This window comes from Bos mutus, chromosome 10 (genome assembly GCF_027580195.1).
Source record: "Bos mutus isolate GX-2022 chromosome 10, NWIPB_WYAK_1.1, whole genome shotgun sequence".
NCBI classification, from domain to species: domain Eukaryota; kingdom Metazoa; phylum Chordata; class Mammalia; order Artiodactyla; family Bovidae; genus Bos; species Bos mutus.
In genome coordinates, this window is record NC_091626.1 from 4227683 (window position 1) to 4246060 (window position 18378).

Sequence of the window (18378 nt, forward strand, 5' to 3'; positions counted from 1 at the left end):
GTTCGTCCAAGTACATGATCAATGAGCCCACACCAAAAGATAAGCCTCTGACATGGGCCTTGCACATGATGCCATGAAGCTTCTGACTTCTGACCAACAGAGCTGCAGGAAAATGTTTGTGGTATAGCAGCAGAATGAAATCAATACAGTATCTAATTCATAAGGAAGGTTCTGGAATTTAGTTTGTTAGTACATACATCTTAACAACTTATAATAATGCCAAGTATGTTTTAAATGTTCAGTCTCATCTGACTCTGTGGCCCCATGGACTGCAGCCCACCAGGCTCCTCTGCCCATGGTATTTTCAGGCAAGAATACTGCAGTAGGGTGTCATTTCCTCCTCCAGGGAATCTTCCCAAGCCAGGGATCGAACCAGTAACCCTTGTATTGGCAGGCGAATTCTTTACCACTAGCACCAACTAGAAACTCAGTAAACATTGATATCCTTCTCAAAAGTGAGAGGAAGCAAAGGTATAAAGATGTAAATAATTCTATGAGACTCCACAATCAATGGCCTAACCAGAAGTATCTTCAAAGGAGTTTACTTTCTAATTCAGTTACAAGATAACAAAACCCAAGATATGACAGCTATTCCTAAGAAAATTGCCTAAAGTGGGCACAGCAAACTCAAAGGCATGAGTGGGCTTTGCAGGAAATACACACAAAGGCACAGGCAAAATGGGGACTGCCACAGATCCGGGAGGTGGCCCCACCCAAGGGGCAGAGCCCAGCCGGCTAACTGCTGTCAGTGAAAAGGCAGTGCAGGTCCAGTCTTGCCAGATACTTCAAAGTCCATTCCTCCTTCCGCGAAACCCCCAGTTTTTAACTGTTGAAATCCAATTCATATATAAACACATACAGATCCCACAGACAATTTTCAGGCAAAACTGATCATGTCTGTGAACTGCCCTAGGGCCAGAGACCCTTGGGTTGCTATCTCTGGCCAGTTGGTGAACACATATAAAAACCCCCAAAGGTAAGTTCCTCTTGAATGCAGTTTTCGGTCTTCTTACATTCTTATATCGTAAAAGCATCTTCTGCAGTGCATTTGGTAGTCTACCTAAATCTAAGAAGTCATGAATTATATGAAAATCTGATCAAGCTAAAGAGAAAGACAACTTTGAATTATGTTCAAACCCAACTTTATTAAAATTATTTGGCAATTCTGGCAGCAGTACAGAGTCTCTGACCACCGGATACATTAGAAATTGAGTTCATAGTTTTAGTTTGTTGTGGGTTTGGGTACACGTACTTTTTGAAATCTTCTGCCCTTCATTTAATTACCAAATGGCAAAGTGCCTTAAGTTTATCTATCTACTACTCTATTATTTATAGAATATGAATTTGTAAAATAAGATTGGAAAAATAAAATGCACAGATTCAAAAAGTTCTCCTCAAATATTAAGAACATATAAAGTATATTGAAGACATCTACATTTAGCCTTCCAAGTAACAAGGCGGGTGGTTTGATATCTTGCTTTTATTTATTGCTAATTACAATCCAGAGACCAAAGTGTTTCCAAAAACTATAAAAACCATCATTGACATTCCTAGTGTGGTTCCGATGGGTTTAACAGGTAAAACCTGCTTGATTTGACCTTGAAAATCATAAGCCTTTTCATCTTTAGTGGGATTTTTCTTCTCTAGTAGCTCGGGGCACTATTTGCTTACTTAATGCCTTATAACTAGCATCTGCCTTATGGTAGATCTCATATTGGCCTTGCAAAGTGTATTACTGGACAGGCAAGTGGTAGCAGATCTTCCTGTCCAAGGCGGAATTCGCTGGACCTTAAAGTAAAACCTCAGAGGGCCTGGTGCCCCTTAGTTGTTCTCCAGGGATCCTGAAGTTGTCTGCAAGAAAGAAAGAAAGAAAGCAGGGTAAGATCTTTACAGGAGACATTTCTGCTTCTCTAGCAGCGTTTGAAAATTCAGTATATGGCAGTGGGGCTTCTGCTGTTTTGTTCCTGTGATAAGAGTTATCTATCTCCTGGGGATCGGAATGCAGGAAATAAAGCAGGGCAATCAGCTGAGAAAATTCTGCCCTGGCTTCTCGCAAAGGCTGTACTTTCATAAGATGGATAAGGATATTCAGTCTTCTCATGCACTGTGCATTTCTGGGCATTCCCACGACTAACTGAAGACCACTCGCCTACATGGCCCATTGGCTTCAGAGGTGGGAGACTGCCATAACGTGTCACTGTGGGTTGCCATCATACTCAGAGACAAAGCGACTTGGGAACCAGAACAGGCAAGTTTCCTTATTCACGTTACCAGAACAGGGTCTCAACTGCGCAAAGGTTAACTATGCAAGTTATTTATGCTGTCTCAGCAGATCAGACCATGAACATTAAGTCATGGCAGTGACAGATTTATCAATATAGTTCTCACTCTTATTTCCCTAATTATGATATTTTCTTTAGTTATTACTAAATTTTGAAATCTTTCAATAATCAATTCTTTCATCTAATTTAAGCTTTGTCTTTTTAATAAATGGAAGTATAGTCTCTGAAATTAAAGAAAATAAGAGAATATATAGTGGGCCTTTTCCCCAAGTTAAGGCTCATCTCATACTTCAACTTAAGAATACTTAAGATATTCAAATAATATCTAGAACAAAAAAAGCAATGTATCCATGTAATGCTGTCAACCTACAAAGCATTTAAACATAGGAGAGAGAAATTATACTTACAAATGGAGTCTTGATTCCAAATTTGCTATGGAATGTCATGATGACTTTGTTTTTATGTCCTGTTCTTTGATCAAAGGCGTGGCATGTGTCAAAAGGCGGACTATACAAGTGAAGGCTCACGGCAGGCTCTGTATGGCTAATATTCTCCACTCGATGTAAGCCAATGGAATCTAAACAATATCCAAGAGGGATGGAGAGAGGAAGGGGCTTAGATGATAGACTTAGGTAAAAGTTTTGCCAATCACCCAAGATCTTAAATCAACCAATACATATGGAATTATTAAAAATTAGTTATAACTGAAGTTCCAGTTAAAGAGTAAATGACACTCTGCTTTTTCCTGAAGACACTCTTTCTTGAAGTAGAAGAATTAAAAAGGCATCAATATATAAAGATAAAAGGAAAAGAAAAAAACTTCTTTAGTAAAGTAAAAAAAAAAAAACTCTTAAAAAAATTGAAAGTACAGAAGTAGACGGATGGCTTTGCAGAGGAGAGAAAGCTTAATCCTCAGTTACGCCTGGACATGACCAAGAAATAACCTGATTTATATCCTGAAACTGGCAGCACAGACACTTCCTGAAATGAAGGTAAAGACGGGCTTCAAACATAAGCAGTAGTTGAAGTCTGTCTTAAGTTTAGCCTCAAATGCTTTTCATCTTGTTTCCCTCACCTCCCCTCTAACCCTGGTAGAAGTCTGAGATTTACTTATTCTCTAGAAAGAGTACAGCAGATGAACTCAGGACTTGTGGGTACTCAGTGAAAAACTGGTGACTAAAGTGAACATTTACACATTGAGTGGTAAGATCCCCACTTTCTTCATCACAAAATTGCCAAAATGCTGCCAAATGGGAATTTCTTCTCCACATAAGAATTGGGAAGTAGTTTCTCTGAGAATCTGATCAGCTCAAGAAAAAAGTCCTGAAGATATGGCCCTTGGTTGTTCCTCAAGGAAAAGCTTTACTAGATGATCTAGAATGAAGTCCAGCTGACAAACACCATCCCTGTGTGAAAGCTTCCAATTAACTTTTGTGTCCCTGGTTTTTAAATGCTAGCACCCAGTCAAGGCCACCAGACACGTGAGCAGAGCTGCTAGTATAATAGAGGCAAGAGCAACCTGAGAAAAAGGCAACATAAAACAGACACGACTCATGAGAAGGCTTAAAAAACAAAACCAAAAACATCAGTACCCTCATAGAAATACGAGAAAGGGAGTTCCCTGGTGGCCCAGGGGTTAGGACTCAGCGCTTTCACTGTGATGAGCTGAGCTCAACGCCTGGTCAGGGAACGAAGATCCTGTAAGCCACCTGGTGCAGCCAGAGAGAGACAGAGATAAGAGGGGGATACCATCAAAAGGGCTAGAGAGTAAAAAAGAGCTTTCACAGATATAAAGAGAAGAAATAAAAATATGAATAGAAGCGCTAGAAGAAAAACCTGTAAGACTCAAGGAACAAAGGGCCAAAGACAGAACATAGGGAAGATTAAAAAAAAACCCAAAACGCCAGAGGACTAGTTCAGAAGGTTTAATATCTGATCCATAGTAGTTTCAGAAACAGAAACACAACAACAGCAAAATCAAAGAAACAACTTGAGAATATTATTTTGAAGGACACGAATTCCTAGAGCATAAGGACCTCCTGAGCTCCCAGCACAATGAGTGTCATGAAACAAAGTGCATCAAAAGACACCCAGAGAGAAGGCCTCAAGAGTTCCTAGAAAGGAAAAATAGGATTCATAGAGAAAGGAACCAGGCTTTCAACGAGAAGAATGGAAACTAGAAGACAAGGGATTACCTTTATAGTTCTGAGAAAAAGCAGCTGCCAGGTCATGATTTCATAAGGGTTAGACAGAGATTTTTAGATATAAGAGGTCTCAAAAATGTATCTTCCATGTACCCTTTCTCACAGGGCCGTCGGAAGACATGTGCTACCAAAACAAGCATATGAACCCAAGAGAAAGCAGACATGAGCTCAGGAAACGAGGGGATAGGCGCCCGGAGAGAGGAAAGGGAAAGCCTGGGTGGTGTGAGGGGACCCAGGGGGAGCCCTGGCCAACCAGTCCACACTGAAGGAAGTCAAAAGGCCTGGGGGAGGTGTCTTCAAGAAGACGGAAATAAACAAAACAAAGTATTTGTATAACTATGTGGATAAAGAAATTCATATAGTAGAGAGACAGCTGGAAGGTGAATCAAGGAAGGAGTTCAGTGTGTTAGTGAGTTAGTTGTTGTTCAGTTGCTAAGTCATGTCCGAGTCTTTGTGACCCCACGAACTACAGCACACCAGGCTTCTCTGTCCCCTATGTCCTGGAGTTTGCTCAAGTTCATGTCCATTGAGTTGGTGATGCTATCCGACCATCTCATCCTCCGCCACCCTCTTCTCCTTGAAAGTGAAGTTGCTCAGTCATGCCCGACTCTTTGTGGCCCCACGGATAGTAGCCTGCACCAAGCTCCTCCATCCATGGGATTTTCAAGGCAAGAGTACTGGAGTGGGTTGCCATTTCCTTCTCCAGGGAATCTTCCCAACCCAGGGATCGAACCCAGGTCTCTCACATTGTAGACAGACGCTTTACCATCTTCTCCTTAGGGCACTTAATTTGGCCTTATGCTTTAGCATCTAGCTCCAGGAGCTTGCATGACAAAGAACAACGTAGCCCAGAAACAAAAGATTTTGGTTCTACTCCCAGTTAGACTGACTACCTTTGAACAACTCAGAACTTCCAGGATCTTCTGTCTTCCTCATTTAAAAAAATGGGGCCTAGTTCTCAGATACACAAACCCTTCCATTTTATAGCCTAAGCTTTTATAAAACACTGGCTTAATTTTGAACAAAAGTTAAACATTCTGAAGAACTGACTGCCTTTCCCTTCCAATTGCAAGTGCATAGACCACCCAGTGCAAGCAAAGATCCCACAAAAACAGCTCACCCATTCTTTAGAAGCCCCAGATGCTCATGTCTGATCCCTGATGTGATTCCAGCAATATTATTATTATTAGTCTTTCCCTCCTTCCCTTTTTGCCAATGATATACCCTCTGTCACACTAATACCGGACCGTTCTTGGTGATACTTATGGATGCCAGCTTGTTCGAGGCAATGTCCACCTTCTGCCTATTAAGACAGGTAACTTGATTTCCTTGCCCCATTTTCCCTCTTCTTTACCCTGTGATGCATACTGCTTGATCAAGACATTCCCAGTAAACTTCTGCTGACCAAAGAAAGCTCTTACTCGAAGCTTGTCCTGGAGGCTAAGGCCCTGATCTTGCTTTACTCTTCTCCCCCTCCTATCCAAGTCTATTCTTCCCTTCCAGCTAGACCATTCCCACATAGTTTTCATTCTTTGCAATGGTTGTGCCTTCTCTCATGCTCTTTGCTGTACTTGAAACATCTTTCCTCTGATCACTATCCATATCTAGCATTCCTCCTGCATGTAAAAATCAAAGGTTAAAAGTTTGTGGCTTTTGAGTAATACGTCTACAGAAATATTTAGCTTATCTTATCCAGTATTTTGCTGGTTAGCAAAATTTCCCATAAAAATCAGAATTTCCCAGGACCTCTCTGATGGTCCACTGGTGAAGATGGTGAGCTTCCAGTACACAGGACATGGGTTCAATCCCTGGTCAGGGAAGTCCAGCATGCCATGAGATGCAGCAAAAAAAAAAAAAAAAAATCAGAATGTCCCACTTCTATGGAAAAAAGCCAGGATGATCTCACTGGAGCTGCAGTCATGTTGTCCCTTTAGACAGGACCGCTTGCACACCAATTCCCACAGTCTCTTGCATTGAAGACCCTTGAAAAAATTCTTAAGTGTTCTCCAAGATCTAATGTAGCTTCATAATGACTGTGATTCTAGCGGAAAGTAATTATTCTGAAAGGCTTTAGCTTTATTGTGAAGAGTACTGGTGATCTTGTTCTTGGGAGTCTCGTGTGCGTGCTATTTATGTGTGTGCTAAATCACTTCAGTCGTGTCTGACTCTGTGCGACCCTATGGACTGTAGCCCGCCAGGCTCCTCTGTCCATGTGATTCTCCAGGAAAGAATACTGGAGAGGGTTGCCACACACTCCTCCAAGGGATGTTCTTGACCCAGGGATTGAACCCACATCTCTTATGTCTCCTGCATTGGCAGGCAGTTTCTTTAGTGCCACTCAGGAAGTCCACCTCAAATAAGAGTTTCCTGCCACTTGAGGAACTAACCCCCTCGTGTTATGTGAATGGGGGAAAAGTTCCTACACAATCTGACCTTTGTAAGTGACTTGCATTCTTAAACTAATGGACAAAATTAAGCTACGTACCAAGGCCAATACTTAACTTGAAGATTTAAGAAGAAAGAACCTGCTTTTCCAGAAAAACCTCTGTAATACTTTATTTTAGATAAGTGGGATAGCATCCCAACTAAGAGTGTGGGCTTTGGCATCAAATTCTTTGGGTTAAAATCCTGAGTGACCTTAATCTTCCTATGTGTTGGCAATTTCATCTGTAAATGGGAATAAAAAAGTTATCTCACAGAAGCTTTGAGGAGCTTTTTGCGGTTACTAAGCCCTTTAGGAACACAGATGTTAATCATTGCCTCTACTGAAGAGCATTCAGCTCTCCCATATTACATTCAGGAGAAAGAATGAACTGTCAGAGATCTAGAAATCATTGCTAAATAATGTGCTTCATAAAGTTTCTCCTGAGAATACTCTTTGGAAGTAAGCTGTATGCACTTTAGGAAAACAGGGACTAGCTAGCATTCTTAATCACTTCCAGAACATTTCTTTCCATTTTCTAACCAAAGACGAATACTTCCAACTTGGCCTCTCACCTTTATTAAAAGACTCTCCTTATGTAAATTCCTATTTGATTCTAACTGTCCTAAGACTTGGTAGGTAAATGACTCTTCAATGGGTGCTAGCCTGCATGCATATGTTTTTAATAAGTGATTCCCATCCACACATGGGGATGGTTTAGTTACTCAGTCGTGTCCAACTCTTGGCAAGCATCCACATGCAAAGCTTTAAGAAAAGAAAGCAAAACCCACTTTTAGGTTACTTCCTAAGCAGATGAGATCATGCCTCCAGGATCCATGCTCTACTGCACAAATGTAAGAGAGCAATATTTCAGATGGGTGTGCAAGGTTTTCCCCACTTGTTAGAAAAATGTATTGGATGTTACCATTGATGTAGGCACACTGGTTTTCCCTCAAGATTCTTTCAGACTTCTTGATCATCTCATTGGATTTCTTGTCAGGCCAGGCAAACAATGTCTCCTTTAGATTTCCCTGCAGCATCTTCAGAAAGCAGTGGGAGTCGGTGTGATCATGGATACTGCTATATTTACACAAAACAGCAATGGAACTCAGTAGATGAACTCAGACCCAACAGTCTGTCCAGAGCTTACAGCTGTAACTGTCAGTAGGGCGTCTCCCAGGCCAATATCCACTTCAGCTGGATTTTTAAATGTCATCAGTTTATAATTCAACATTGTTCAGGGCAAAGTAATACAACACTATATTTTCCATGCTGATGCATATAAGAGGTATAGTTTTGATCCATAACCCTACTGAAGAATAGTTCACTTTTTAAAACCCTGTTGTAAAACTACTTTGATAACAGAAACACAAAACCAGTAACCATTTATCTTTTCCAAGATACAGCTTTTAATAACTCAATTAAGCTGGGTTAGAACTTGATTTAAAAACTACATTAGAGTAATTGTATAAAGGATAATAACGATAATAACTGTAATAACGGCATCATATTGAGAAGGCTGAAGGTCATGTGACAGTGTTTTCCTCCTCAGGCTTTTCTCTCTTTCCTCTGGAGGACAAAAGTATGCACGTGTGTGCTACCCACTGAAAACTACACTGTAAAGTAAATAAAATGTTACCATTTTATAGACTTAGAGTACCCTACCTGTGATTGCTTCCCAATATTGATGAGAGAATAAAAAAGCAAATTGGATTTGGGGAAAGAGTTTATTCCTGTAAAGAGTATTTAAGTTTATTAAGTAGTATTAGCTATAGGGTTGATTAAAAGGTATGAATTTGTATACACTACAGCATTTATTTCGTATGTTGAATTCTGTTAACCCATAAATGTACCATAAGAACTTGCTTCCTAAGTCACAGAGCGTCATCCTACTCCTAAACATATAATCTGCTTTCAAAAAATTTTGAGAGGATGAAAACAACTTCACTCTAGATAGATTAGTAAATGCACTGTATAAACCTAAGTTTCCAAAATCTTATAAATTCATGTTTTCTTTTTTGTACCAAAAATGGGTCTGGATTATTGTTTGTTTGTTTTACCATTTTCAAAAGACTGAGGAGGACCTGCTTAAAGAGGTAATCATACTTGACTGGTAGTAAGACTTGCAAATACATAAGCGGAAAAATGAGGAAATACATGAGGAAAAATTACAGAACCAAGAATTGGTATTAGTCTAAGTTACCTTATCTACATAGAAAGAAAAGAAACAATCAGCTTGAAGTAGAAAGAAATTTTCCACATTGCTTTTCTAGTCTCACATCTGGATGCTTTGGTCTTTGGCCCGACAATTGTTTACACACTTCAAAGCACCACAAAGGTCAAGTTTTAGCATAATTCCATAGAAAGTTTAACTCCAGAGAACACAGAGGTTAAATTAAGCTGGTTACTTCCCACCACCTCCTTTGATTTACCATTCATTTGAGGCGCAGGTCTCTCATACATGGTGTATGCTAAACCGCTCATGCTAATTCCCATGAGGAGTTTTGCTGGGGTCAGGGAGCACTGTGAGCAATTTGGGATGCATTAGTGCTCACAGACACGTGGCCACTCCGCACGGTGCTTTTCATATGCTGGACCAAACACTGTAATAAATACCCAAACGAGCAGTTGTCTTACCTGCCATGTCCTTCACCCCAGCATAGAATCATGAGATTAAACTTTCCATTTCCTTGATCCACAAGATTTCGAGTATACCTAAAAAGAACATATCAGAAGTTTGAATTTGTTTGATGAGACAAGCACTGGGAGAAAAATGTCATACAGTATCATTAATTTACAAATGCTAATGTTTTTAACCTCTCAGCAACTTTAAATGTGGTTGTCTAGTTAGACATTGAGCACAAATGAAAACAAATATTTTTCTATGGTTCATTTTAGACATTTTTGTATTTTGAATCACTGTTCACAGCTGCTCAGTTTCAATCAGTGCAATGAAAAAGGTAACAAAAAAAAATCAAATTCCTTGATTTTTCATGTGACAGCCTCAAACTGATAAAAAAAGTTTCTCACAGAAAGCATTTTCAAAGTACATTACTGCTCTAAGCAAGAATGCTATTATCTTTTTTTCTCCTCCCTGTAGCTACACCAGAATTTGAGAAACAAGGTTTTATTAAATAGCTGTTCTGGAACTCTCCTTAGTTTTACTACAGCCAAGACACAAACGACATCCACATTCAAAAGCATCATAATGAAAAATCCTCCACAGAGGGACCTAAGTACCAGGACAAAAGTCTCTATACTTGTGAAGTAAAATAATACCCTAAACCTTTTACAGTGAAGAGAAATTAGCAATTGGCCTCCAAAAATCTCAAACCAAAACAAGCCCACCCACACCACCCCACCTCAAAAAATCAACTTTAAAGTTTCTGTTGGTCTAGTGGGTTCTCTTGACGCCATCTAATTAACAAAGTTAGGTAATTAAGACATTTATTTAAACTCATTTTTAAGGAAAGGACTCTATCGCATTTTGTTTGTTCACACGGTCATCTGCTCACTGCGCCCCACACACCCCCCTCCTCCCCTCGGCTGGAGGCCAGGTGCTGGCAGAGCAGGATCTCTGAGATTGATTAGTGGATTAGAGGACAGTTATCCTCACTTCGCAGCCCTTTATGATCTGCGAGGGGCCGTGCACATCGCCCGCGACCCTGGGAAACGGTTTCTGTACTAGGGATCCCATTCTTCCATCAGTCCTAGGGTCCTCCTCTTGCTGGGGCTTCTTCAGGAGAATTTACTGCCTGGCACTTAACTCGGTGTTGTTTCTTCTACACTGGCCTTCCCAAGGCCAGAGATCAGACTCCTTCCCTGTACTGGGACACTTGATACATGCACAAAATATGATGGCGTTGATTTCTGTTCTCCCATCTCCCTCCCTCCTCCAACTGCAGGACTGCACCCATTATCTTACTGAGGGGTGCTTCAGAAACCCGTGGAATAGGTCAATCCAAAGGTATCAAGTGGTTTCGAGCTTGTCTATCAAGGTAAATTCAAGGCCTTGGAAATGCCCTTGTTCTACAGATTAAAAGCTCTTACAAGCTACCCTGGTTAACTGATTTCATTTGGTCAATAAAAAAATCTAGGTAGAAGAAAGCTATGATGGCACGTTATGTTCATAGGAAGTTTAGTAGTGGTTTAGTGTAGGCTCGGGAACAAGAATGCTAATTTGAATCCTGGACATTAGTTCTTATGCAGGTAATCCAACCCTCTCATTACCTACTCCTCCTCCCCTGTAAAATAGGGATAAGAGCCGCAACTATGTCACAGAACCGTTGTGAGGTAGCTCCTGTTAGCTCACGTGTCAAGTCATGGGAAGAGTACCAGAGCCCTCCCTACCCTCAACACTACCAACCATTATGACCGGAGCGCTGGCTACCCTTCGGAAAAAGCAATCCTCAGTCTTCCGGGTGATTAAATTTTACTTCTCTCCCCAGAGGATTTGTAGTGCTTCACGTTTCAATTTTACTTAATCTCCAAGCCAGGGCTGCAATGAGCACCCACCCCGTTCATCTCACTCTAGCACAGCTGAGGAGCGAGGGGTCTTCAATTTACATTCCAGACTCTCAGATCTAAAGGATAAGAAACAGTATATTGCTTGGGGGATGAAAGAGAAGCACTCATTTGAGAACCAAACAGTGGGTTTAAATAAACCCGCAGTCGGGGGAGACAAATTGCTTTGAGAGAAGGATCAGCATAGACTGAAAAACAGCAGCTGACACCCCCAGGTAGTTATTTTATATTAGCAAAAACGCTTGCCGGCGGACGCCTGGTTGCAGGCGACCGAGGGAGAAGTGCGAGAATTCCTGTCGCTTAATTGTGTCTGCCACAGTCACCCCTTTCTCCGGGCCGCTGTTGGACCTTCTAGGAGCGCCCCGGGTTAGTCCAGCCAGTCCGAGCCTGAGGGCGTCCAGCCCCCACGGGCTTCCCGCATCTCCTCCGCGGACTAGGCGAGCGAAGGCTCCAGAGCGGGGTGGGGGGCGGGCGGAGGGCTGCTGCTTTGGACGCCAGGGTTGGGAGGACTGGCTGTTCGGAAGCCGAGGGGTTTATCAACGAGAAGAGAACAGAAAACTTGCAGCCGCGCGGTCCCTGTCGCCCCCCCGGGAGCCTGTCGCAGTCTCGGGCCAGTGGGACCCAGCTTCGGCCCAAAGCGCCGAGCGCAGCCCCAGGGCTCGTGGGCATGGTGGCGCGGCGCTGGGGTGCGGGAGCCGGCTGGGAGCACAGCGAGGGTGGGCGCGGCGGGAGCCCGGCCGCCTGAGCTCTCCGGCGGTGGAACCCCCCTCCTCCCGTGCTGTCCGCCGTTGGGCCGGGAGGCCGGCGCCGCGGAGCCTCGGAGAGCCGGGCGAGAGCGCGCTCACCTGTACTGGTCGAACTTGGCGTACACTGCCCACTCGGCGGGGTTGCTCTCATAGGCTTCCATGACGGCCTGCACTTCCTCCACGTTGATCTCCTCGCCGGCGAAGAGCTGGTGCAGGACGCAGATCAGATCGGCCAGGGTGCGGGGCTTTAGCACCTCGGTCCGCTCCATCCCCCGAGTAACTGGCGGCACGCGTCTCGCTGCTGGGCTGCGATGGAGGAGGAACTGAGCGAGCCGAGGAGCCGGAGGCGAGAGTTCCTAGGCGCCGGCTAGACAGTTACACGCGACACAAAGCCCCCGAATGCACGAGGGCCACGGCGTAAAGAAGCCCGTGCCAAGATACCCGCCCTGGCGGGTCTGGGTACGCGCTGCGCACACAAATCGGGACCAAACCTTGTAGGTTCAGCCTCCCAGGGCCCTTTTAAAGCTCTCGGAGTCGGCGGGAATGTACCAACGTCTCTCGGGGTGTGGGGAGAAGCGGGAAGCTACCTGAGAAGGGTGCTTAGAGCGGCGAGAACGTGTGCGGGTAAGGCCCATGCAAACGACCCCGGCTCCCTCGGCAGCCTCGTCCTGGCGGAACGCTGTCGTCGCCGGTCCCAGCGCTTGGGGTGGGATTCGCGCAGTCTCTCCCCCCCGGAGCAGGGCGCCTTTTGGCAGCCCATCCATACCCTTCTCCCCCGCCCAGCTCCCTGAGGCTCCGCTCTGCAGCCTCGGTTCACAATGCTAGGACGTCGACAGAAGGGGTCTGGAGAAGGGGAGGACGACGGGGAGGAAGAAACGGGAAAGAAAGGGGGTTTTCTTCCAAATGGAGCCGAGGGATTCTGAACAGTTCGCAAAGGTTGAGGAGGGATTGCACACCTAAGGCTGGAGAGCTACTGTTCTGCCGATTAAAACCATCGATAATGTGCTCCAAGGCTAGGTGAAAATAAATCAAAATCTTCTTTAAAAATTTTGAATGTGTTGTACTTTAAATTACAGTTTGACAAGGGAGGCTTGTGTCTAGAGCAACCTAGTGAAACAAAAGAAGGCCGGGTATCCCTCTGATTTTTAAAATAAAACAGTTCCTTAAAAATAATGTATTCAATGCAAAGACCTGATGTTTCAAGTCAAAGAAATTTAAAGCATTCTAGTTACTTAAATCTCTCAATTTTAGGCTTGTGCTTGAAGGATACTACTACTGGTACTTGTTTGTACCAGTAATACACACAAGAAAATGCATTTCTATGTTGTGCGTAGCACACAGCAAGCTTTGAGATGAACAGAAATTAGGTATGAATGAAAATAAAAGTGAAGGACAGAAGAAATGCCAGTAGAGAATCCTTCTTTCTCACTATAGACAGATTGGGGTTTATTTAAGGTCTAGACTTCTGGAAGACTGGTTTGTTTTTCCTAGATTTTGCTCCAAGGTATTTATATGTATGCTGCTGCTGCTGCTAAGTCGCTTCAGTCGTGTCCGACTCTGTGCGACCCCATAGATAGCAGCCCACCAGGCTCCACCGTCCCTGGGATTCTCCAGGCAAGAATACTGGAGTGGGTTGCCATTTCCTTCTCCAATGCATGAAAGTGGAAAGTGAAAGTGAAGTCGCTCAGTTGTGTCTGACTCTTAGCGACCCCATGGACTGCAGCCCACCAGGCTCCTCTGTCCATGGGATTTTCCAGGCAAGAGTACTGGAGTGGGGTGCCATATATACATATGTATGAATATCTGTATATATTGTATACGTTAGTACTCCAGAAGCCAACCTTTTGTGGTGTGTGTTGCAGAGGTGGTTAAAGAATTATAGGACAAAGTATTAAAAACTTGTAGCCTTTTGATCATCTCAAAATTTTTTATTCTCGTGTTTCCTGTTGTTGTTCAGTTACCAAGTCCTACTCTTTGCAAGCCCATGAAATGCAGCACACCAGGCTTCCCTGTCCCTCACTATCTTCCCGAGTTTGCTCAAACTCATGTCCATTGAATTGATGATGCTATCCAACCATCTCATCCTCTGTTGCCCCCTTCTCTTGCCCTCAATCTTTCCCAGTATCAGGGTCTTTTCCAATCAGTCAGTTCTTCGCATCAGGTGGCCAAAGTATTGGAGCTTCGGCTTCAGCATCAGTCCTTCCAATGAATATTCAGGGTTGCTTTCCTTTAGGATTGACTGGTTTGATCTCCTTGCAGTCCAGGGGACTCTCTCAAGAGTCTTCTCTACCACCACAATTCTAAAGCATCAATTCTTTGGCGCTCAGCCTTCTTTATGGTCCAACTCTCACATCCTTACACAACTACTGGAAAACACATAGCTTTGACTATACGGACCTTTGTTGGCAAAGTGATGTCTCTTCCAAGGAGCATGTGTCTTTTAATTTCATGGCAGCAGTCATTGTCTGCAGTGATTTGGAAGCCCAAGAAAGTGAAATCTGTCACTGTTTCCACTTTTCCCCTTTCTATTTGCCATGAAGTGATGGGATCAGATGCCATAATCTTAGTTTTTGCATGTTTAGTTTTAAGTCAGCTTTTTCGCTCTCTTTCACCCTCATCAAGAGGCTCTTTACTTGCTCTTCACTTTCTGCCATTAGAGTGGTATCATCTGCATATCTGAGGTTGTTGATATTTCTCCCAGCAATCTTGATTCCAGCTTATGCTTCATCCAGCCCAGCCTTTCACATGATATACTCTGTATATGTTAAATAAGCAGGGTGACAATATACAGCCTTGAAATACTCCTTTCCCAATTTTGAACCAGTCCATTGTTCCATGTCCAGTTCTGTTGCTTCTTGACCTGTATACAGGTTTCTCAGGAGACAGGTAAGGTGGTCTGGTATTCCCATCTCCTTTAAGAATTTTCCACATTTTGTTGTAACCTACACAGTCAAAAGCTTTAGCATAGTCAAAGAAGCAGAAATAGATTTTTTTTTTTTAATTCCCTTGCTTTTCCTATGATCCAATGGATGTTGGCAATTTGACCTCTGGTTCTTCTGACTTTTCTAAATCCAGCTTGTACATCTGGAAGTTCTTGGTTCACGTACTGTTGAAACCTACCTTGAAGGATTTTGAGGATTACCTTGCTAGTATGTGAAATGGGTGCAATTGTATGGTAGTTTGAACATTCTTTGGCATTGCCTTTCTTTGGGATTGGAATGAAAATTGACCTTTTCCAGTCCTGTGGCTATTACTGAATTTCCTGTTGTCTCTTCATTACTGAGTACCTCATTTCAGCCATTTTAACTCACAAATATTGGGAATGAAAAACAAAAATCAGATACGAGCTTAACTTTCCTGCATTTCATAGTGGATTACACTTCCCTAAATTTTTCAGACAGTATTTCTTTTTCTAGCTCCTCTTGACATTCAGAGACCTCAAGGATATATATATATACACATATATATATACACATATATATGTATACATATGTGTGTGTATATACATATGTATATATAAAATATTATATGTATCTATAATCAGGATCTATGTAATATAGCTATATCCACACATTCATACTCATTGCCTCTCTAAACTCTCCCCCCAAAATCACGATTGATCCCCTCTATGTGGATGTCTCCTACATCTCTCTAAGCGTACACACTGAGAGCAATCTCTAACACCTTTTAGTACCACAAATGAAATATACCATATTTAAAACACCTTTCAAACATGGTTTTCATTTCCTGGAGGTTCTATTTCCACAATGAGGCTACCAAAGTTCAAGAACCTCATCCACCACTGCCTACTCTTTCCAACTTCATTCTCAATTCAGTTCAGTCGCGTCTGACTTTGTTTCCCAGCATCAGGGTCTTTTCCCGTGAGTCAGTTCTCTGCATCAGGTAGCCAAAGTATTGGAGTTTGGGCTTCAGCATCAGTCCTTTCAATGAATATTCAGGGCTGATTTCCTTTAGGATTGACTGGTTTGACCTCATTGCTTCATTCTCAAGCCTTTTCAACCAATAGATAACTTTTAAAATCCCCAGAATATCTTTTATGGTTTCCCACCTATTTCTATTGCTACTCCACTTGGTCAAGCCTCTACTATAATTTTGGGTGGATTATTGTGCTGGCCTTTCCCACTGTGGACCCCTTATTATACACACTAACTATCCTTTAAACTCCAGACTGATGATGTCTCCTGGTCAGAACCTTTCAGTAACTCTTTATTTTCTACACACTAGGTTTGTCAGTCTGGCACTTAAAATGCTCCATGTCCTGGTTCTACAATATCTTTTTCATCTTTCACCTTTACTTTTCTCATTTTCCAGCCAGATTGTATTAGTTAGTATGTCTTGTGGTTACCAAATCCATTCTTCTGCTTAAGCTTTTCCTTCTGCCTAGATACTAGAAAGACATTTTAATATGTCCAAATCCTACTTAAGGTCTTAGCTCAAATGCTTTCTTCTCATGTCTCCTCTTGAACAACTAGAGCAATAATCAGTATCTTTCTTATGGTACTTACCACCCTGTAGCAGGTATCTGTAGTTACTTATGTGGATTATTTTGACAATGAGAACCTTTGGGATACACTTCAATTACATGTTATTTTTGTATCCTCGCCTCTGTGCCTAGCACAGTGCTTTGAGTGTACATGAATGGTGGCTTCAGTAAAAACATACCGTTAACTGATTAGAGTAATTCAACTGTTGGTTTTTTCTTTAAGGATCCTTGTGGCTGTACATTCAAATGCAGTAGACTTGTTTCTTGGCAGGCTTTTAATTTTCTTGCAAAGAACACCCATCAGATTAGATCAGATCAGATCAGTCACTCAGTCGTGTCCGACTCTTTGCGACCCCATGAATCGCAGCACGCCAGGCCTCCCTGTCCATCACCAATTCCCGGAGTTCACTCAGACTCACGTCCATCAAGTCAGTGATGCCATCCAGCCATCTTATCCTCTGTCGTCCCCTTCTCCTCTTGCCCCCAATCCTTCCCAGCATCAGTCTTTTCCAATGAGTCAACTCTTCGCATGAGGCGGCCGAAGTACTGGAGTTTCAGCTTTAGCATCATTCCTTCCAAAGAAATCCCAGGGCTGATCTCCTTCAGAATGGACTGCTTGGATCTCCTTGCAGGCCAAGGGACTCTCAAGAGTCTTCTCCAACACCCCAGTTCAAAAGCATCAATTCTTTGGCGCTCAGCCTTCTTCACAGTCCAACTCTCACATCCACACATGACCACAGGAAAAACCATAGCCTTGACTAGAAGAACCTTTGTTGGCAAAGTAATGTCTCTGCTTTTGAATATACTATCTAGGTTGGTCATAACTTTCCTTCCAAGGAGTAAGCGTATATTCTTCCACAAAGAACTGCACATTGTAATGGTAGTATCCCTCATGCCCGCCCTACCCCAGGTGACTGCCAGTACAGGCTCTATGAACTTAAGCAGAATACCTAGATTCAGAGGTGGTAGTTCTACTGCACTGTGCATGGCCCAGGACAATGATAATCATGCTTAAGATAGATTTAAGACCATTTAAGAAAGACATTGACATGTGGTAGATATCCAGAGAAAGGAGCTAGAATTATTAGAGGTTTACAATATTGACCTATCTATCCATCCAACACATATTTAAAAGCATGTACTATAAAACTTAAGACTGCCCTCAGAAGACTTATGTTCTAGTGTTCATGGGGGTAGCTACAGCAACTAATACTACATACAGTATACATACAGAAATGGACACATGGTATTGTTACTATATACAACACACAATGGAGAAAAATTAAGCAGGGGAAAGAAGATAGAAAGTGGTGAGGAGGTGTCATTTTAGCGGGAGCTCAGGGGAACACTTCCTTGATGAAGTGATGATTGAGCAGGAACTGAAGGATGTGTTAGTGAGAAATGTGGTTGTCTTAGGGAAGTTCCCAGGTGGAGGAAATGGTAAGCAGAAAGCCTTGGGATGGAAGCAAGCCCAGTGTGTGAATAACACAGATGAACATGGATGTGGGTGGCAAGCTGTAGAAATGGGGACTTTAGATCACTTAGGACTGTTACTCAGAAACAGGAAGCCACTTGGGGATTTTGGCTACAGAGAAGATAAAGGGAAGCCAATTAGCTGGCTATTATATTTCACATGAAAATCATGGTAGCCTTGGCTAGAGTCAGAGAAGAGATGAAAAATGGCTGAATTCCAAAC

General features: G+C 42.7%; 1 protein-coding gene across 1 annotated transcript; it reads right to left on the reverse strand.

Moving 5' to 3' along the window:
- Positions 1 to 1125: 1125 nt before the first annotated feature.
- Positions 1126 to 12856, reverse strand: CDO1 (cysteine dioxygenase type 1). Its single transcript, XM_070377202.1, has 5 exons — positions 12278 to 12856; positions 9546 to 9623; positions 7834 to 7988; positions 2690 to 2859; positions 1126 to 1851 (listed from the first exon to the last, which is right to left on the reverse strand). Exons 1-5 carry the CDS (start codon positions 12445 to 12447, stop codon positions 1822 to 1824), a joined length of 603 nt encoding a protein of 200 aa, XP_070233303.1. The 5' UTR covers positions 12448 to 12856; the 3' UTR covers positions 1126 to 1821.
- Between the last annotated feature and the right edge of the window lie 5522 nt (positions 12857 to 18378).